The sequence below is a fragment of the Thunnus thynnus genome, chromosome 1 (genome assembly GCF_963924715.1).
Source record: "Thunnus thynnus chromosome 1, fThuThy2.1, whole genome shotgun sequence".
In the NCBI taxonomy this organism is placed as follows: domain Eukaryota; kingdom Metazoa; phylum Chordata; class Actinopteri; order Scombriformes; family Scombridae; genus Thunnus; species Thunnus thynnus.
Genome location: NC_089517.1, coordinates 16,157,872 through 16,181,237, shown reverse-complemented (window position 1 = coordinate 16,181,237; position 23,366 = coordinate 16,157,872). Strand labels below are relative to the sequence as shown.

Below are 23,366 nucleotides of genomic sequence, written 5' to 3'. Positions count from 1 at the left end.
TGCTCCTAAATCATTTTAAGTTTCTCAATATTGTCAAGGACAGTGACTCTATCTGGTAATCAGAGGACATGGACACGGTGCAGTTGCCATGGATACAAACAGCACATGTAACACAACACAAACACTTGGCCAGCTCATATCTCCCCTACTTGTCTACGAGCCAGTGATCCGTCGCCGTCACCCTGTCAGAAAATAAAACCGTACTACAAAAATATCTGATGCTTCGTTCCCCTTAAGACCCCTCTGGTGACACATGTGTGTTACAGTATTCATTAAGGGGCTTTATTTAGCAGCGTGATATCTATTTTGTGCGGATGTTTAGTGAACGGGCCTAACCAGCCACACATCACCTGTCCATCCTGGATGCTGATGTTTGGCCTTCACCCAGGTTCAAGGATGGGTTTAAGGTACAACAATCACAACTTGCCAAACAAAATACACCTTTTATGGGTTGCGTATATAAACCAAATAATATTAAGGTTGTCAGGCAGTGGCCTTGGTTCACTGAGTGGATTATAAATCACACCAGAAGAGGAGATGAGGTTCCCTCTCTTGGGCAGACTGTTGGTGGTCTGTTATGATAATTAAAGAAAACAGAGCTTCTCTGTTATGGGAGGGGAGGTCATGATCTGTAATTCTATACTTGGCTGTCAACTCATGTACCATAAAGCCTTTGATCTATGGACTATTTTTTCAGAAAATATCTGTTTGATTCCTCTGGCCTTGATAGTTGATTTTCTCTGTATAATGTTTAGTTGCTCAGTTGATTGAAACACTGATACACAGTATGTTAGGTATGACAGTCACACCCTGACCCCTGACACCTGATCTTGACAGTGTGGGGTCGCCCAGAAGTGAGCCATGACATATTCAGAGTGGGCAACAGACACCTACACAGTCTGCGGGGAACTCAGCTGACTTAACTCAGTGACCCTTAAATCGCCTTGAGTCACTCCAACATCCACTGTTTGCTCAGGGTGGCTATAGCAACACACAGTCAGCACCGCAACATGGCTCGGTCAACCCATATTTATTTCAGGCATGTCTGTTTAAAATCACTGTCAGAGACATTTGGTTTACAGAGTGCATACATGAAACTAACTCTAAGGGAATCAGAGATTTGTATTTGCAGCTATTTCAATCAAGTTTGAAGAGAGCTGATATAAACTAGCAGACACAGAAGGTGGTGTGAATTACTAATAGACCAAACAATTTTCTAGTGTTGAGGATTGACATGACACATGTTAGTATCTTTTGGCTCTGCTACAGATGGTGCACCTGACACACCAGTACCCTTTATTATAATGCCATCTTCTCACCAAAAAAGGGGTCCCAGAAGCCTACAAATTATTTTGAATGAGACATTATGTTTTCAGTTTAAGTGTGACCTCTCGCTGTGACTTTTAAGCCTCGCCATCAGCATGGTTCTTGCAATGCCAACATAGCTTTGTCCGTTGGTAGCACTTAGCATGACTGTATACTCTCTAGTCTTGGCATGTAGTCACAAGACTAAGAGTCAACATCCATGCTAGCAGCTTTGTGAGGCTGTTAAGCATAGCTGTGTTTTGAGCTAAATGCTACTGTCAGCATGCTAACATGCTTACAACGGCGATGTGAACATCCTCATTTTTAGCAGGTAATTTACCATGTATACTACCTTAGTTTATCTTGTTTGCATGGTAACATTCACTCATTAGCACAATGTAACAATGTGTAAGCTACATGTATCTGGTCATAAACCAAAATATTGGGCAAATTGAAGCACTAGTTGAAAAGTCAAAGGATCACCAGCTGTATCCTCTAGGGAGCTTGAATATCTGCACCACCAAATTTCACATAAAGCCATCCAATAGTATTCAAGATATTTCCCTCTGAACTACAGATGTGATCCTCATGGTGGCTCTAGAAAAAAAAAGTCAGGGATTCATTCCTCTGGGGACCATGAATGTCTGTCCAAATTTCAGGGCAATCCATGTGATGGTTTTAAGATATTTCAGTCTAGATCAAAGTGGTGGACTGACCGACTGTCTGACATTGCCTTCCATGGAGCCACACCGCGAGCATGGATAAAAGCAAATGTTTGAATTTGTATCGCTAATTCTGCTGTAATATCACAAAGGAAGTAGAAAAATCTGACACGAAGCCAAACACACTGGTTCAATATGAGGGCTGAAATACAACAGATCAACAAACTCAAGTGCGTATTTTACCTGTCATTGAAATTCAGAGCAAATCACACATTGAATTTCAATTGAAGTGAAGAAGAGTGAATCAAAGCTTTATTTAAATTTTATCCCTAGACAGAACCATTAAAGAGCAATCTGATAACTTAATGGGTCTGACTGGGATAGACCCATGTGATCATCTCTCTGTCTGTCTCTCTGGATTGTCTCCAAAAACATCACAGGCCTTTGGCCGGTTTGATCCCTGCCGCATCTGCTATCTGCTGCAACTCCCACAACCAACCACCGCTGACACGTTCAAGTCAGAGGGGTCAGTCATGCACCCAGAAGCGTCACAAGTTTCCAAGATCCCTTTCCCCCAAGCCCACCAGGTCAAAAATAGCCCCGTTAGCCTTTTATAAATCGGAGTGTTTCTATAAAAAGCTTTTGGCTGACCAGAAACCTGGGCTGAAGCCACATCACACTATCTTTAGCTTTATTTATGTCCTGGTGTTGACAGCACCACTTGCAAAGCTTTCCAGTCACTGTTCAATAGGTCACATGTGTGCCAAGCCCTCAGCCCGATGTTGGAAAGCACCGTCGAGTAAAAACGGTAATCAGTGGGCCTACAGCGCTGGCCGGCCTGCATCCCTTACAGAAACAAACCGCCTAACAGCTGCTGAGTTAACGGCTTGATGATTCTTGCCCTCAGATTCTTTCCATCCACTTAGTGTTTATGGAGCTCTCTTCTGATGACAGATAAGCATGTCCACTTTTGTGAAATGATGATTGGCATTATTACAACTGTCACATGACAAGAACTATTGTTACATGAGAGCTGTAAAAATAGAAAGACCCATAACTGTGGCTTTATTTGATTAATCTAGATCACTTCTGCTTAAAACATGCTTTACTGTCTTTTGTATATAATAACTCATCCCTGGCTTTCTGAGTAAGACCCTCAGTCACTGAAACTTTCACTGTTTACATTTACAGCATTAAGCTCAGTTACGGAGTTCAAAAAAGCCAACAGAAATATCAAAAAAGGTCAGTTTCTCTCAACAAACAAGGTATGAATTGAGGAATGGATGAATTCAGGATCAATATAGACAAACATGAAATACAGATGAATGTAGGGTGAGTGCAAAGGAATATGTTTTACTTGCAGTATAACAGTATCATGTGTGTAATACTGTACATATTAAGTTTGTTAAGAGATTTGTTGCTGGAACCAGCTTTTTAATCATATGTTAGAAACAGAGTGAACCACATACTACGTATTTATTTACACTTACCATCTCATCAACTGTTGTTCTTCAGACATTTTCTCACAGCTGCTCTTTTATTGGACAAATTGTGTATTTTTTCCATAAGACAGTATTAATAACTCTGTCCTTTTGGGATTTCTCAAAGAAAAGTCACGTTCGGGAGGAATAACTACAGGGTCAGTATGGTGAGTAGGAATTGTTACAACAACCAAGACCTATCTCCACATATATATGGGCACGTCAGTATTGTATTAAGACAGTCTGGAAAAACATGAACCTATCCTTTAAGCTAGTCTAAATAAAGTGATCTGCTGGACAAACATGTCATTCAGAGACACCTGGAAACACATACAATATGTGGTAGCCAATCGAACTACTACGATAAATATCCAAATCTGAGTTAAACTGTAATGCAGCTCTGTAGGAGCTGTGACTGGATGGGTCAAGTTAAGACTGCCAAAATTCAGCTTCCTCCTGTAGGCTCTGTTCACTTCAAATGAAAAGGAAACTCTTGGGAGAAGGTCAAAGTGCCTTTACAACTTGATGACTTGCAGTGGAAAAATTGAGTTCACTACCAACTCTTCCCAACCTTTTCATCTTCTCTCTCTCTCTCTCTCTCTCTCTCTCTCTCTCTCCTTCTCACCCTTTTCTCATGTGTTTTGTCTACAATATTTCAGAGCAAGGTCACCCACACAAGGACAGTATGTCTCATCCCACTCATGCATCAGTTCATGACTGATGGCAGAGGCCACTTGCCACATTTTCTCTGCACTGAGATAGTGTAGGTGGACTGTGTGTGTATGTGTCTACGTCTGTGTCTGTGTGTGTCTTGTTACTCTCTTCTCAAGATTGTTACACTAAACCTCTTCAAGTGTGGGGGCAGCCGTGTCTTAATGTTTGAATACCTGTTGCTCTTCTTGTGTCTTCAAGAAATAATAAGCTTGTCAAACAGTGAAAAGGTGGTCATCAGTTTTATTTATAATCTCTTATTGAACCTCACATTGAACTATGTTAAGTCTGAGGAGTGCAATCATGCAGATGCTTGTGTCAAGATGGAGATGGAGATGTGTCATGAGCTACGGATGATGTGTGTGGGATGAGTGAGTCTGAAAGGGATGAATGATTGGAAGAGTTTCATGTAATTGTATTGCTGTTAATTGCAGTTTCTGCTGCTGTCACTTATCAGAGGATGTAGGTCTCTGAAATGTTCTGTAGCTTCTTTCCTCTTAAGATATCAAAAATACAAAATCAATAACCATTTAATGAAGTATTTTTTTTAATCATTTTTATGTGAAGACAATTCCCTACCTATGGTCAACTGATTGAAAATCTAATTAAATGGACTATATAGACCTTTAGTTGAGACTGTAACAAATTGTTTCCAAGGTCAAGAATTCACTTTATAAATAATGGATTCGCAATTTTTCTTAAAGCAGTATTGACAGGCCCGTATGTACATCAAATAGGTTATTGATTGCTGTAATTGCAGTACTGGCTGCAAACAAATTACTTCCTAAAATTATTTTAATATACATGATGGGGGATGAAATTTACATTCATTTTACTGTGCAAAAATGAATTCTTGAGTTTAGCTGAAGCTAACATGAGTCTCCAGCAGTCTAAGATGGGCACATCAAGTAGTTATCTTATGCAATTACATCCTTTTTGGAATGAAATTCCTGCTTTGTGCTTCCATGGACAGTATTTTCTTACTGAGGCAAAGTAACACAAAGTGGGATTTGGCACTAAAAGGACAGTATGGTACCTAACTCAGACTACTGAAGCCTCACACTAGCTTTACTTGAATTTAAGAAGTCATTTTTGCACAAAATGAGGATTGCTGATTTTGTCCCCCATCACTTACATTGTAATTAAGAAGGGATTTGTTTAAAGCCAGTATGGACAGCAGTAACAATTACAGCAATCAGTAACCCTTTCAATGTACTGTACATATGGGCTTGTCAGTATTGTTTTAAAATAGACTTGAAAAAATGTTAACCTATCCTTTAAGCCAACATGGACGAGATATCCTTAAAAAATATTGAACATCTACGATGCCATGGTAACTGGGAAAACTCTAGCTGCTGATGAAGATTGTGGGATATGAGAGAAAGCTCCAGAAAAGCTTCTAAATGGATCTTGAAGTGAGATTGTTTTGTGAATAGAAAATATAGTATTGAATGCTTTCAGCTTTCAAAGTAACATTAACATCATATAAGGTGGAAAGCTGTACAATTTGCCCAGGTGAAAAGATACACAAAAGCCTCTTTCATTGCCATAGAAACAGGTTGCTGGGTTAAAAAGGGGAAATACAGTAAAAAAAAAAAAAGGCTTAAACAAAACAATGATATGAAAGCAAAATTTGGTTTCATCTCTACATCTTTGTTCCTTTTTCTCATGTCAGATTCATAAACTATTTATTTGCACGTGCTGTGATTTGTTTCACATAGGCTACCCTGAATGACATGTACGGTATGAACCACCTTCTGTATATCGTATCAATCAGCACACTTTGTCCTGATCCCTGATGTGAACCTTTTGTGTTCTCTCTTTCATGGCCCTCAGCTCCTCTCTAGTTGTAGAGCACTTTACTCTGTGCCTCTGCCTCACTCTCACATGGCTTTTTCACAAGTGCATGTGGAATATATTAACACAATACATATATGGTCAAAAGTTTGGACACACTTTATCATTCAAGAGAGTGAGAAGGTGTGTCCAAACTTTTGAATGTTACTGCACATAATATCCTTCTTTCTTTTTTTTGTCCTGCTGTTTAGTGAATTTTTTTGTATTTGATAAATGAAATAATACATCTGGTGGTATTATATATGTTTCTTATAGCCAACAAATCCCATAAAAGACCAAAAAGCAAAAATGAATGGATCCCTCTACTAAGCAGTGTCACCTGTGTAGCCAAAGCCTGATATAACTTGTTCCTTTGCACCAAAATCTCAAGAGTGAGTCATGCATAATAGTGGCTCACATGTTTCTTCATTACAATAAACACAGACAATGTAGTTAATTTTGAGTCAATCCCCAGTACACTGTCCTGCCACTAGATACTCACTGTACAGCCGGTGTGTATTAGTTCGCAGCTGAAAATAGTCCCGAACAATACACTTTTTACTACTGTTTGAGAAATGTTTGCTGAAAACCACAGTGCCCATCTTTTTTTTTTTTTTTTTTTAGGAATTTATTTATTCTTTTTTATTAAAAAAAAGAAATATATTTCTGACATGTTTTTTAGAGTTACATCTTCAGTAGGAACAAATGGTACCGTAATATTGAGGGGTGGCCGAACACAATGTTGGTTTTAGTCTTTTCATGGGATTTGTTGACAAAAAAGTACAGAAGATTGCCAGCTTTATCTTTTAAGCACCTTCATATTCATAATTCTACATGATACAGTAAATGATTGCTGATGATAGTTGATTAAGCAACATATAATTTACATAACTGCATTCTGTGTTCATTTGTCAGTGATAGTTCTGTTGCTCTAGTCTCATAATTCCTTCTTGTCTGAGACGCACCTTTGCAGAGTGGATGAACTCTGCTAATGCGATAAATTTGATATTACTGGCTACATTTCCATAAGTTTCATTTCACATCCACAAATAACTTGTGCTTAAAGAAATAAAATGATTAACAAATCGGTTTATCTAATATGCTAAACATATAAACAACAAAATATAAAGAATATGAAGAAATCTAATTTAATAACACATGAATAGCAATTCTGCAATTTGTAATAAATGACTACACTGGTGATCTACCACTGATGACTGTTGCAATACATACAGCAATAGAGGGCGAGAGCAGCATTTTAGAGTCAGGTTTGCTTTCATGTGTGTATATTCCAGCTGCTTCTTGAATCAAATTGTTGATTTCCAGCTTCCTGTCTTGATAGTCTGAAATGTAAGAGTGATTACAGCCTCCAAAATGCCAGAAATAGCATGAGTGACGCACATACTCTGTCAGATGTCCATTTCATGTGACAAGCAATTTAAAATGTTTTCCTGTTTGGAACACCAAATTACTGTATTGAATGAATAATAAAAAATTAAAAAAAGAAAAACAGAACTACGACCTTGTCTCTCTTAAAAGGCTTTCTTTATATGCATTTCTATTCTCAGGGGTCTTATTCACAGTACTGCTACACATAAAACCCGTAGCCTCTCTATTTTTAGTTTTTAATGCTGGAGAACATTGGTGGAGGAAGTATCCAGATCCTTTAGTTAAGTAAAAATAGCAATACTGTAATATAAAAATACTCCATTACAAGTAATGGCCGCGCATTAACAATGTCACTTAAGTTAGCAAAATGTTAATATCAAAAGGAAAAGTACTCATAATTCAGAAAAATGGCCCCCATGAGTGTTACTGCATATTGTATATTACATTAGTACGTTATCATTACAGATGCATTCATGTGTAACCATTTTACTGTTGTAGCTGGTTGAGGTTGCGCTACATATCACAACCTCTTGACTTTGTACTATGTTGTAAATTTCTCAAAGAACTTTAGTACAAAGTCAAGAGGTTGTGATATGTAGGCATGTGACATGTTTTTAATAGTTTGTGGACAACAATGGGGGTCTATGGCACGGAGGAATAAGATATACCAGGCTTTGGATACACAATACTTATAAATAGATCAGTTCATTGATGGTTTGGCTCTGCACATGGGATTTGTTGACAATAAGAAAAATATAGAAAATCATCATCCTTATCCTTTAAGTACCTATAATTTCCACTTAAATATAGTATCTGAGTAAATGTACTTAGTTACATTCCACTGCTGGAGCAGAGCTGTAGCAAACAGGATTAACAGCTTCTCACGCTGCCAGTGACAGTGTTATGTGAAACAAGACAGCCGCCAGCCTCTTACAATCACAGGTCAGCTCCACTCTCAACTTTAAAGTTGATGGGAGGTTGGACCACATGAACTGTGTATTTTTCCAGTGTTTTCATTTATTATTTCAACTTGCAAAGACATGCAGCAGCAATTTGTTGAAACTCCACAGGAAATCCCAAAGTTTCTGCCAGCTGAACAGCAGCTGCTTTTAAAGTGGGGTTACTGTAAAAGTGGACAGCTGGAACACTTTGGTCAGTGATGCAACATTATGCACCAGTAAGCTGTGTCACTGTTATGCTGCACCATTCCTGTCAGTGAATCAATTTATCGTTCAAATGGAAAACCCTAACAGCCTCTGACCTTTCTCAACTGCCAGTAATTACAGGCAATTTATATAAGTCAAACATAATTTACTGAAAGAGCAGGAGATGCTGGAACAACCGAGAGCAGGTTTACTCTGCAGGCCATTTATTGCAACATTTCTTGAGGTAATTTCAAAGGGAGAATGCTCATGTTTTTAACCTTTTAAAATTTCCATTTCCATTAGTACAATATTAACAGGAAGCAAACGTCCTACATGCTCCTCTTCCTTTTTTGGTGGGTGTTTTTATTCGAAAGAAATTCAAATGAAAGCCTATATACTCTGGATGTAATCAGTGGTATTGAATAAGATGATAATAAGGTGTTTCCCTCCACATGAAATAAAATCAAACATACTGCAATCAAAATGAGCCTAAACACTCTCAAACCCACAAGAGATGGAAATGCAGGCAAATATAAAAATGAGTTGAAGAGTTGCAGTCTTATGAAATAGATATAAGTAGTAGGGACTTGCTATCCTGACTTTAAGTTGTCATTTTTAAATAGTATTGGTGGTGGTTATTGATGGTGATAATGACAGTAAAGTCCTTCCAAGGAGGCATATTTCTACTTGATCTTCACTGGCAGCAGGTGATAAGTTCCTTCAAAGTCTGGCATTGACATCCACATTTGGGATGACCAATTTAAAAAATAATGTTTAGGATGTGCCTGGTGGTGTCTATCTGTTACAGGAATAGTTTGAGTCTTTGGGAAATACTCTTATTCGCTTTCTTACTGAGAGTTAGATTAGAAGATAAACATCACTCTCATGTCTGTACGTTAAATATGAAGCTACTGCCGGTTAGTTTAGCTTAGCTGGAAGCAGGTGTGAAGCTAACAAAATTGGCCTACCAGCACCTCTAAATGCTTACAAATTAACACAATATACCCCATTTGTTTAATACATACACAAAAGAGTTTAAAAAAGTATAAAAACAACATTTCAACCCAACATATTCTCACAAATTTGGTCATTGTGGCCCTAAACTAACTTTGCACTTGCCAGCTCTATTGTAGACATTCATGGAAATGAGAACTCATACAAAACAACATGAGCCTCCCACAGCTTTCCAAATAAACATGATTTCTACGTGAATAATTTTAAGTGCTTATCTCATAGTTAGTATTTATATTATTTAGTATTTATATTTAGATTATTATGACTTGCAGCAGTACTGATACAAGCCTCTAACAGCTACAGATGGGAAAACTGTCAAGTTTGGAGCCAAAGTGAAACTATCTTAAAACAAGCTTAAAATAGCCAAAGCTGTGGGGAAACTCGAACCCGAGGGGGGAGGTTGGAAAAACACTCCTCTATGCTGGTAAACCAGCAATGGAAAACTAGCTGGTCACTTGGGGAAACCGGCCAGTGCTCCACTGTTCCTGTCCCTGAACGACCATCCATATGTGGTGAATTATCTCTCATTTCCCAAGCTACTTGAAGTGATTGGAAATCTCACCCTCATTTCTCTCCGTGGCCTTGCACCCCAAGTTGGCCAGCTGAACCATCCCTGTCCTCAGAGGATCTCAAGGCTAAAGTTGGAGGCTCATTACCTCTCAAATGTAGCGCTTGACCCTATGTCAGAAGCTAATCCCTTCCCCTCTGTTCTCTCATCTCCCTCAGGGTCCTCTTCAGTGTACTTTTCTTTTACTCGCCATGTTGTGCTTGGTTGTGATTGGGAACGGTTTGCAACAACGGATATAAATAGCCTAATATAAATGGACAGTGGGTGGGTAGGCTATCAGCAGCATTGTCTGTATGTTTGGTGAGTCACTGCACATTGAAAATGTCCAGTTGAAGGAGCATCTTCTCCTTGCTCAAATGTATTTGTAATAGTGAATATGTAAATGTGTTTATTTTTAGATATTGCCATCTCATTTCTGCTCCATTTTTGCCATGTTTATTCCTTCACTTCATGTCTGCTGGAACAGAAGAGATGATAGAAGAAATTGTGGTTTTGTTCTAGTTTGCTAACCCGGGATATTAAAAAAATACAGCTGCTAACCTTCTCACAGATGAGGCTTGCTCCTGTATCGGTGTGTATGATGTCATCATCACTTCTAAACTGTGAGTCTTCACTATGTTTTGTTTGTTTGCAAAATATTATGGCTGCATCCCTAATTTTATCATATTGTACTATAATATGTTATGCGGAGAACATTAGCTAACTTTATTTGGGTATTTTAGCGTCTAAGGATAGCGGGTGTTGTATGCTGTACAGATTTAAAAAGCCCCTTGAGGCAAATTTGTCATTTGTGATATTGGACTGTATAAATAAAATTGACATAGTCTATTGCTATAACTACCGTACAATGTGTAACTAAAAATGCTTGTTTTCAGGTGATAATCGCAACTGTCATAACATAAATATAGCTGCCTCTAGATATTTAGTTTCTGATTTTGGGTTAATACACATTTTTCACAGCAGACACCAATAAAAGCACAGGTGCAAACAATAAAATCAATTTCATCATTGTCATTCTGTAATGGTTTATTGGGACACTTTAACAGAACAGAGCCATTGTTAATGTTATTAGAAACACCTGTGCATACCTTTTCTTACAAATCAAAATTTCTGTCAGTCACTAGAGGATGAACACACTTGGTGAATGTAAGTCCAATATTCATTCTCCTTTTAGCTCTGGTTTGGTCTCCTCCAAATCCTGAAAAAAACATCTGAATCTTTATCTTTCTAGTTGTTTGACTTTCCTCACTAGCTAGTTGCTAACTTGTCTGTCTGCCATTTGGTGCTGGCCATGTAGAGTACATTGGGTTTGTTATATATTGTTTGCTACAATAGCTACTTGATGCTGCTGAAACTGGGACTGATAGTGACACTGAACCATATAGTAAATTTGCAGACCATAACACCAAAATTGGGATCAAAAAGTGGCTGAAAAACTCTTTAGAGCCTCTCAGTTTGTTCATCACTATGACAAACCGCTGCCAATGAGGAAGGAAAGATGCAGTGCTCTCAGGTATGTGTATTCAGAATGTGGGCCAGTTCTGGTTTATCTGGTTTGTTTTTGGTTGACATATGGCTTACTTGTGGCCCAGATCCAGGAAACAGGAGCAGAGCGCCCAAGTGCCATCATTCCACGCGGTATGTGGGCTGGATGAAAGTGCTGAAAATGTCGGATGTGGGCCGGATCTCGGCCACAGCAATTTTTCTATCTGGGTTAGTTTCACATACGATGTGTGTGAGGAGCGTCATATTTGTCGTGTCACTGACAATGTGACTGCCTTTTTTTCTCCTCACAGTCAATTATGAACAGTTATCCCAACTTAATTAAACTTTTCTCACAACAGGCTAATGGATGGGTATGTATGCCTATTCAGTTTTCAGAGCTTTGTCTCTTGTGAAAAGAGAGTGATTAGTTTGTTGGACACTGCTGGGTGAGTGTCATTCAGTGGTCCTTCAATTGTCAATCATAGCAACACTTGGGTCTGAATATAGCTTTGCTTGCTTGTTAGGTTGTCTGGGTCAGCATTTCTAAAGGCTTAATCACACAGACTGGAGTGCGCCACTAATGCAATTACAAACACAGGACGATTTCAGGCTGTCTGGGTGCGTTTCAGTTTATAATGAAGAAGAAGCAAGCAGCAAGAGGGTATAAGGAAAAGATTTCATGCAGTAAAAGTGACCAAATCCATTTCTACAAGTACTGTACAACAGACTCATATCTAAAGTATGGCATACACATGTATGAATTGATAAAATGAAAAGATATATAAGGATATATATAATTAAATAGAATTACACAGTTGTGGTGCAGTAACATGTTTTAATTCTGTTGATGTGTTTAATTAACTAAACTACAAATCAAATCTCAGCATTTACAGAGTTGTTTCTTTTAGTTTATGGTTTTATAACAGTCTTTGTGTGACAATTTATCATAGCTAGGAATTAAGTAAATACCATGAGAACTCAACAACCAGATGTGTTTAACATAAATTAACAACAAGAATGAGCAAGTTAAGGAGGCACCATCTTGAAACGAACGACCAACTCCATAGCAATAAAAAAATAACAAACTTAAAACATAAAAGACAATGTAATCTTCCAAACATTAAACATGCATAAGACATCTTGACTAATCTAAAAACTAATTTTGCTTTCAGGTCAGTGTACATCACAACTTTGATCTAATAACTAGATTCATTTTCATACATTCTTCGCCACATCCTCTACAGCAACATTGGTATGTTGGTCCAGCAAGACAGAATACATCCTTTTTAGATCGACATTTTCAGTGGGACTCTTTCCTGGTTAGATTTGCTTGGCCGTTTAGGGTTCTGGTAGGACAGTCTCACAAACACAACAATGAGGATAGTGCCTGGAATAAAGAAAAACAGACACTGAGATATTTGGCAATGTCACTACAGTATGTTACCGCTCATTTGTATGTGAAGTGCAGTAATTAGTATCGTGAGGACATGTCAAATCTAATACATTATGATGGATTGCACAGCTGCCTCTCTGCTTACCTATGACTGCAAAGGTGCCAAGCAGAATGCCCACTGCAGACTGGATAGTTGGCATGCCCTGCAATTGCTTGGCAGCCATTTTGCAGTTCCCTCTGACGTTGCAGGGACACACTGTCACTAACAGGAGATTTGAGAGGAAAAACACAAAAACAACTCATAGATCCAGACTTTTTAATATCACACAACAATAGTTATGACTAAACAACAAACAGGGAATACAACTTACCTAAAGAATTAATGTTACAGTCAGGATTGATGTTTGGTGCTTAATTCCTCCAAGACAATTTGATTTAAGATATAAACACTTCCTCAGACTGTAAAAAATGGCTCCAATGATGATAAATAGGAATTTTACCTGCTATACATATGACAATATTTGTTTCATATATGAAAACTGAATTTCACATAGAAGGAAACAACCTAAAATATAATTTTCACATATGCATCACATGTGACTTTTTGTAAGATGTGTGCCAGAAGTTAAATCTAATCTGACTGCAAAATTGCAGAGAGGAAAACCTTGGAGAGCACTCTGTACACGTACAACCCTAATCTTTTTTCCAACTGTTTATCCTGACCAGTGTGTGAGAAATTATGCTTTTTTTGTGCGATGTATGTAAGGTGTCAGCAGGTTATTATTGGGCAAAACACAGTCTTAAGAGCGCCACATAGTCATCAACCTAGAAAAATCATTTGTAAAGCCCCATTGCATCATTAATAAACAAGAACAGAGCTAGGACAAGCTGGCACACAGGGGTTGATCTCTATTGATTGTTCCTATGCTCTTGTCCCATATCCTCCCCATGCTCACTTTAGCTCATCAGCAGGAGTGTCAGCATTACCTGGCAAGTTTATGAAGGTGCTCCTGGGAGGAGAGCTGCTGTCAGAGATGGTGAAGGGTACAGTGTACACCTCGGGGGCCAGGTATGGGATGTTTAAGGACAGGTTGGTGTGAGTATCTGAGGTACAAAACATTTGCTTGTTGGTTGAGAAAAAGTCACATACTGTAAAAATGTCACATACTGTAAAAATAAAATAAAAAAACTAATAAAATTAGGCTTTAGACAAAATCATGTACTAATTTTTCGTTGAATGATGAGGTAATGATTTGCATGCTAAACACAAATCTACTTCATATAATTGAATTTAGATAACATTTACTTAAACAAAGCTCTGACAAGAAGGTCTGAGTTCCCCACTGAATTCTTTTGTACCTTTGATGACATTAAACTATAAAGAAGTAACAAGAGGAAAAGGAGGTATGTGCTGTCTGGTGCTTGTAGATCAAGGTGGATAAGAAAATATAGTGACATATTTTTGTTCATAAAAAAAACAAAAAGTGTATAACCTCCTGTGCAGTGCTACAATTTCACACCAGTGCATTTTTCAAAACTACTTAAATAAGAACAGACACTACTGAAAAAATTAAATTAGACTAAATGCTCCATTACATCCCCTAGAAGGTAACTGCAATACTGGTATGTAAATTTGAAATATTTTGCTGTCATTTCTACTATCAAATGGGAAAAAACCTATTAAAGCAAATACTGCAGACATCCATCCCATTACACAATGCAGAAAGACTGATGGAGCTGTGTATGGAGAGGTCTGGAGTGTGTGACTCTTTATCTTATCTCTGTAAATCAGTCTAAAATACACGCCTGGTTGCATGACGTAAAAGCCCTGGCCAGTGAAGAGAAACATCTTAACAAGTTGTTTGAACCCTTATCTGAGGGTCTTAAACCTTACGCTTACACCTTACCATTATTCCCCTTCATGTTCCACTTGTCAGTCAGGGAGAGCTGTGCAGCACTTCTCTAGAGACTGTTAATGTTGTTTTCACTGTACTGTTGCATCTTTGCTTTGACATCTTTGCAGGTTTATTTTGTGAGCTCCTATCCACCTAAAATTATTTTTGAATGTTTGTGTTATCAGAAAATGCTTTATAGACCGCACTCATGTAGCACCTTTCTACCTTAACGGACAAATTTTTGCCTCTCATTTACCCATTCACACACACACACGCACAACACACGCACACAGACGCCAATGGTGGTGCTGTGTTACAGGCAGAATGCATATATTACATTTTCTCCTTACTGCTATGAACAATAATGAACCAATAATTTCTACATTGAAAGGAACTGTCAGTCATTTGAACATGGCACATTTTAGAGTCTAAGAGACTTGAGATGAATGGTCACGACACACACACACACACACACACACAAACACGCACATAGGTTCTTCTTTTCATGAAATGTTACACATTATTGGTGCGACCATTACTGGCTGCTACCAGGTGCAAAGCATTGTGGGAGATTCCTCTTTTAGCCCCCATTAGCTGGCAGGAACCCAGCAGTGACGCCAAAGAAATTACACAGAAGATATAATTACAGCTGGGCTCAATCAATACCAACAGGAACAGCAGAGTGAAAGGGGGAGATAAAAAAAAACCTGAGAGGGAAGTGGCTGAGCTGTGTGAATGACTTAATGACAGACGTCACAGCAGTAAATAGTTTGCATTAAATGAGCCCAACACTAGCAGTTTACAACTGCAGAAAAAAGAGTAATTACATTTTACCTCCCATCCCAGATCGAACTGAAAAAATCACGCAGGAGGAAAATAGAACAAGGCAATTTGCACATCTTCTGGGCCAGATCCGTTTCCTTGACCGTAGACATGAGTTTCTGTACCATACAGAAGGATGGCATTTTTACTATTTTAATTCCTATTAATCGGTGTAAGTCCAAGCTTCCGTCATGCTCTGCCCACTGGATGTACTTAAAAGTCCAATTATCAGTAGTGACACATTACTCAGCCTTGTTGCTAAGTTGAAATTTTGACCTGAATCACCAAATTTCATGGCAATCCATCTAATAGTTGTTGGGATATTTCACTACAAGCTAAAAACATCAATCTGCTTTTGGCACTACAGGAAAAGTTAGTGACTCACGAAAGTCTTTAGGATTCATCCTCGAATGTCTGTGTAAAATTAAATGTCTATCCATCAAATAGTTGTTGAATTATTTCAGTCTGAACCAAAGTGGTGGACTGACTGATCAACTGACAGACAGGCTCTTGCCATCCCTCAAGCAATGCCTGGCATGGCAAAAAATCAAACATGTTTAACTGCTGACAGCAACCCAGGTAGCAGGCCAACTGGGTGTCAGCTTGCATTCTGGTGCGAGTAGATGTAAAGCCAATACGGTTGCCAGATTTTGACTTTTGGGTTGATCTAGGTTGAGAATTAGCTCCAATTTGCAGCACTTAGGCTGGCTTGGAGCCAGTGTTGGCACCCAGAATCAGATCAGAGCCGATTCTGGCACGTGACTTGTCATGAGTAATCTATTTGCTGGATCTAGACTGTTTTTGGGCCTAGCCATTTTAGCTGAATCGTCAATCTCTTGCACACTACAAGAAGATGTGTTCAATCTGTCCATTGAGGCTGGTTTTGAATGATATGGAGTTTTTCCTGTTTGCGCATTCAGAGTATCTTTGAATTATAATAAAACATTCCAGTTTTATAAAATTTTAATTTTGTCAAGGATTGGCTAAAAATAATACATGCTTGTTTCACTTGTTAAATTAATTTAAAAAAGTAGCTTAGCATAAAAAAGGTACCTTTTTTCCCTTGATAGTTAATTTCATATACTGAACAATCATCTTTTCTCTTTCTTGGTGAATCACAAGACTAATACAGAATGCTGTGGGTTGGCTGGGTTCACCTAGTCTGTATACACCTCACCATTGATCGGTGTTAGCTTCCAGTTGCGTCGGACTGTAGCATCGCTGCGCAGGGAGAAGTTGAGTCGTCCTCCATGCTGCGGCCCATCGCTGTCCCGCGAGGCTAGCACCAGTGCTTGGTCTTCCCAACGAGGCGTACACAAGTACTTCCAGGAGTAATCCCCAACCAGCACCGGACTGTTGTCATTCACATCCAAGATTTGGACAGTCACCACGGTGGAAGCAGATAAGGAAAAGTTTCCTAAGAGGAACAAAAATTCATCAATATGTCAACAAGTTTAGGGCAGCTAACATTTCTTTTAAGCACCAGATACTCACAAATCATGACAGCTGTTTACTGAATGACAGATTAAGCTGATATACAGTTTACAGGTGGTTATCAACATTTACTGTACATACCGTGTATAAAACAAGAACAAACTGTCGTGATGTGAAGATGTCTAAATTGGTAAGCAGCTCAGTATTTTGTACTTGTGTGTGTGTGTGCATTGGTGCAAAACAATGTTATGAAATTTCAAAGTTAAATGAGGATTCTTCAGTGGAGAGGAAAAATAAATTGGGCTAATGGGTTGTTACATTTAAGAGTACATCTGAAGAAATTCAAAGAACAAGTCAACATACAGTACCAGTCAAAAGTTTGGACACACCTTCCCATTCACGAGAAAGTGCGTTCAAACTATTGACTGGTATTGTAGTAAAATGAAACACTGAATAACATGTAATTTAATTACTAATTCACAGTTGGATGGAATATGTGCTTAAGGCCATAGCCCTTCATTTAAATAGTTTTGTGGTAATTAGTAAAACTATCTTACGTCCATCCACTGCAATAACCTCCATGGTGTACGTGCTGTTCTCCTCTCTGTCCAAGGCCTGCACAGTCTTTAGTTCACCAGAGTATTTCCCTATTGAAAAGTACTTCTTAGTGTCCCCTTGAAGAGAATATCTGGAATGAAAAAGACAGGAAGAACCACATGTGCATCTCTGTGAAATAAGAACTAAGAAACTTAATGTCTCTTCCATGACTTTGATAATTATTCATACAGCACTCAACAATATCTTGATTTACCTGATTGGGTGAGAATCAGGGTCATAACCTCGGATGGTGGCAATAACTCGCCCTGGTTCCTCACCCTCTCTGACAGTCACCTCATAATGGCTTTGAGAGAGAATTGGACCTTCGTTTATATCGTCGACATAGATGGAAACTGTTGCCGTGGATGCAGGACCATAGCGGCCACGGACCAGAGCCACCGGGTTCTGAGCACTGAGCACGAGGATGTACTCACTCTCACGCTCAAAGTCAAGAACCTGCTCAAACGTAGATAAACATACACACACAGAGATGAAGGAACACGTTATTGGTGACATGAGCTCAGTTTAAGTGTCAACATCCAACAGAGTTTAGAGAGTTTTGTTGAACTTCTAAAACATGACATACAAATTATCTGTAATGTCTAAAATGAATTCTACATTTACATTTGAGGGCCAGTTCACCAAAACCTTGATCCCAAATATTTTGGACCTATTTTTAAAAGCCCTGATACAATTGAGAAAAAAAGGTTGTGTGCATTGTGTGCATGAACCCAGGGGACCAGGACACAGTCTGTTTCCAGTTCCCTTACATTTCTTCCAAGGAAACTGGATTTACTGGCAGCGTTGTTCTGTATTTCCAATATGAAGCAAACACTCTAGTCACAGGGAAAAGATCCAATCGATTCACTGTGTCATTATTGAACATTTTCCATGATGATGCACTGATTGCGACTACTATGTGACCTTGCAAAAATACCCCTGTATAAACACTGTTAAACAGATTTGTGTAAGTCTGGTCATAGATTATATATATGAAATTGTGTTCTTGTGGGGTTATCAATATATAAATTCTAAATTGTAAAAGAGTGCAAAATTAACATATACATAAACTAATCTTTTCATTAACTTTATTACTTTTACTGCTGCTCTGCGATTAGCAGTACATGCTATTTTGGTTCAAAACATTTGCAGCAAAGTTGGGAGTATTACATTTCAAATGATAGGATAGTTGTAATCTGACACTAAAAATAGTGACTGTGGCCTACTGACTTTGTTTAAGGGATTAAAAACATGGTTTTATAATGGGATAAGACAAACCAGTTATACAGCAGTCAGTAATTTGAATAATTGTTCGGAATTTTAAGATTTTACAGATTTTAGAGGCGAAAGAATCAAATTTACGACCAAGGAATAATATTATTGAATCCTGTCCAGAAGCTTGTGTTTCATGTCCTGTTTTACCCTTAAATCTGCTTTGTCTTCCCATAAAACAAGACATCATTAAACCAGTGTGGCCTGACATCATGCTGCTCAGACTGACTGCGTCTCTGTTGCCAGGGAGAGGAAACAGAGACCTTGGAGGGTGCATGAGCACTGCTGTTGACTGGAAGTGACGCATCAAACTACTCAGCGTGTATCAGAACATGTGTCCGGACTATCTGGAGGCTACAGTCAGTCATCTGAACCATTATATTGCTCAAATGCTTCACATGGTGGAATTACTTTTGATTGATTCTGCATTTCTTTGCATATTTAAAATGTGAATTAGGTGTCAGTGGACAGATACCTTGAACCTTACCCAATCCTTAAACATCTCCAGAATGTGTATCTAAAACTAATAATCATCCATTTCTTCTTGTAATTAGTAATCTCATTGTAGCCTTATTTGTACTGTTAATTATTCATCGAATTACGCTCCATGCTTTTATTTAAATAACTGTGTTCCCATTGGGTGAGATGCATTATTCTGTCATTCTTTATTGCATATCTTAAGCTTCTATTTGCCTTAATTTTGAGTCAAATTTTCTCTCTTTCTCCTATAAAGATTTCTCTTTTCCTATGATAATGAATTATTATTCCTCTAGATATACTAATCTATGAAATATAATGACTCAAACCCTCCTCTTGTTTTCTACTCTGGACAGATTCATGGCAATGAATCCCAATAGAAACCCAGTATTTTTTTTGTGTTTGTAGCATCATTGCATACCTGTCTCTTTTGGCTCGTCCTGTGCTATTCGGCTCGATTTTTTCACTTAAGCCACATTACAGCTTAGAAACATTTTTCTGATTTAAAATGAAGCTTACAAGAAATAGAACTGTCATAAATATAACATTCATGTAATATTATTATGGTTGCATTATTTTTCCTGCTAACGTCATTCTCATGATTCATTTTTGTTACATCACAAAATTTACACTTCAAACCAATGATTCACACATTTAGTCACTAATGGATGAATATGTATTGAGGGTTTATTTGGTGATTTAATTAATTAATGGTAAATGGGTGCATTAACATAATTAATTTCACCGTTACAACAAGCCCTGATTCACTTTACCTTAAAGAAGTTTGATGTAATTTTACTTTAACAAAATGATTTTACATGTGATGTAATGTCTAAAGTCTACTCTTCTTCCATCCTGATTAGATTCATCTCACTTCCCCTGGTTCATTATACATTTACCTCAGCAGCTTCTAGTCTGTGTGGTAAACTGCCATTAGTGTCTGCTCACACAATTTAATTATTCACTTGGGCTGTGAGCAGTGTGTAATTTCTAATAATGAAATGTGTCTGCCTTCTGGTGCTGACCTCACACTGTAACACGATGAATTAAAGGATTTGCTCAAGTGCATTTTAATCCACTGGGGTTTTACTTGTGAGGGATTTAAGCTTTAATTTTTACTAAAGTGAGCTAAATAAACAACAGTATCCCTCCTTGGTATTAGTTACAGTGGACTCTCCCAAGGTCAGCACATGTGCTTTAAACACAGCTGCTCGAATAGACAAGATTTTAATCTGTGCAATATGATATCATTTCTAAAAAGCAGAAGTCTTTGTGTGTTAATCTGAAATAATGCAACAAGATCCATTTTTAGCTTTTAGACATCTCCTGCTTTATCTCAGAGGAGCGTGTGTGACACACAGTTCAATCACATTCGTCAACTCCCACAGAGAGGTCGAAAATAATAGACTGTCTCCTGCCTGGCCCACTTACAGAGAGCACATCATAGAGTATACACACACACCGCCTCACACACACACACACACACACACACACACACACACACACAAACATGCACACACACTTCCCCACACATCCTAAAACGCCCCGCTGGATTATAGGAGGCAGGCGAAGGGCGATGCACCCCGGGGACAGGAGAGATTATTGGGCTAAAACATTCCATTGTCATCTGGACTCTTTTATTATTTGACGCATGTGGGAATGAAGTACTGACGTATTGGAATATTATTTTCCAACCTTTCTGTCTGAGCCTCACATCTTCACACTGTGATATTAAAATCATGTCCTTGTAAAAATTACTTGAGTTACATGTGACACCAAGAACAGATACATGCAATCATGCCAAAAATGGTCCTTGACATTAATATCTCTGTCTCTGAGAGGGAAAAGTTGTTTGTACACTCTCATATAATAAACAGGACGATAAACATAATCAACAATTTGGGTTAACTTTGGACTTATTAAGAGTTTCTGATCTGAATCACTGTTTTTAAGTTTATCTTAGTAGGGATGAGCTAGAGAGGAAATCAATAAGACCATTAAATGCACGTGTGTGTTTGTGTGTGTGTGTTTGTGTCAACAGAGGATAATTGATGGTTTGTGTTCTTTACCTGTGAGAGGACAAGTGAGACCTCATTGGTCTGCTTGTCTGTCACTAATATGAAGACCTCTTCCTCGTTTCCAGACTCTAAACGGTAGTCCACCTGCCAGCTGTCTCCTCCTCGAACATCAGCATCCCCTGCCAGCACAGCTGTGACTGTGGTGCCCACTGGAGCATCCTCTGGGATGTGAAAGGGCCCATACTGATGATGGGGAGGAGACAGAAAATGTATGATCACTCAGCAGAAACCATTCATTTATCAACAAAATACTCCTACACTGAAGTGTGTCTATGTGTAGTGGACACCTACCTCAAGTCAATAAAGTCCATGACAAAGTTGCGTTAATGCCTCTTATTGCTATAATTACTCATTTACATTAAAACATTGTTTCTTTACTGATAGCAACTGACTGATACTGGATTTTGGAAACGATACTGATACTGATATTTAGAATCTAAAATAATCTGATAACAGCATATAAACCAATATTCTTTTCTTATCCGCTGACACAACATTTTTAGCGAAGATCCCCAAAATGTAGTGTTGTTACAAAGATATATATATTGGAGGCAGGGTAATTTAGTTGAATATGTATATAAATTTATTATTCTCAAATGACTACATTAACAGGTGCATTAAATATTAAATGATATTATTTAATATTTATCTAAGTTACAAGCCACTGTAATTTTTGCCAAAGACCCATCAGAGATGAGTGCCTGCTCGATTTTTTGACCGTGCTGATATGACTATTTGCGACTACATGTCAGTATACCTTTGCCCCTCGTTGCCCTCCTGGTGTTAGCTGACCTTTATTCACACACCTCTGTGTGTTTAGACAGCCTTTTAATCTGCCACTCACAGATGTCCTCTAGTGAAGCAGCCATGCCTCTGATCTGGCTGCCCCATCCACAGGGTCGCTGAACCCAGCCCTGTCACCACTCACCTCCCACATCACCCCCTATAGTGCTGCCTTCACATAGCCATGGAAAAAGCTGCACTACTAAGGCGTGACCCCGCTCAAGAGCATTTTCCACCTCTGTGTGTTTGTGTGTGTGTGTGTGTGTGTGTGTGTGTCTGTGGTAAGTGTGCATATTTGTTTGTAACAGTTTGAAAAGTACCATTCAGAAACACCAGTGTTTAAAAGATATGTGGGTAAATCCTAATGTGTTAATTGAACTTTGGGAATACCACAAGTACTGATGACATAAGAACAAATTTGATATTATGAAATAATGTGTCTGTACATCTGCATTGAACAACACTGTCTTATATTATTGGTCTGGACCTTCTTGCCAAAACTAGACTGCCAGTTTCCGCTGTTAAACTTCAAGACAGTACCTTCTCTTCTCGCTCAAAATAAAACGTTCCTTCACAGCTCATAATGTCCTTGCAGTCTTTCAGTGCCACTATGGTCTGACAGAGAGAACAGCCAGAGACTGGCTCCCCATTATCGCAGCATGATGGCTCTCCCACGTATTGCTCCCAACCCTCATGAGTTTTCTCGCTCCTATTATGCGGCACATGTGGGTGGAAGTGAGGGGATTTTCTGTAACTGCCTATCTTTAGTCTATTTTTCTTTCATACCAGCAGCTATGTTGAAATGAGGGAAACCACTTCATCCCATTTCATGCTGGGCCTGTGACTGCAGTCTTAATGAATGAAATGCCTTTCTCAACTGGATCACTAAGAAAAAATTCCATACAAATATATAAAATGGAAATGAGGATGCAATGGAAAAAAATGTAATAGCTGTCAGATTTACCCAAAAACTACACCCAAAACCATGTTTTTTATGGGATATCAGATTCAGAGATAGC

At 38.4% G+C, this 23,366-nt stretch overlaps 1 protein-coding gene across 1 annotated transcript in view; it reads right to left on the bottom strand.

The window, feature by feature from the left end:
• Positions 1-11,157: 11,157 nt before the first annotated feature.
• The window catches only part of cdh16 (cadherin 16, KSP-cadherin), a 29,214-nt gene continuing 17,005 nt past the window's right edge, over positions 11,158-23,366 (bottom strand). Inside the window, exons 12-18 of the mRNA XM_067586794.1 lie at positions 21,556-21,747; positions 17,952-18,193; positions 17,698-17,828; positions 16,884-17,123; positions 13,977-14,093; positions 13,135-13,251; positions 11,158-12,983 (exon numbers count right to left, since the gene is read on the bottom strand). Of these exons, the coding sequence (XP_067442895.1) occupies positions 12,883-12,983; positions 13,135-13,251; positions 13,977-14,093; positions 16,884-17,123; positions 17,698-17,828; positions 17,952-18,193; positions 21,556-21,747 (1,140 nt within the window). The 3' untranslated portion in view covers positions 11,158-12,882. The remainder of the gene's footprint in view (positions 12,984-13,134; positions 13,252-13,976; positions 14,094-16,883; positions 17,124-17,697; positions 17,829-17,951; positions 18,194-21,555; positions 21,748-23,366) is intronic.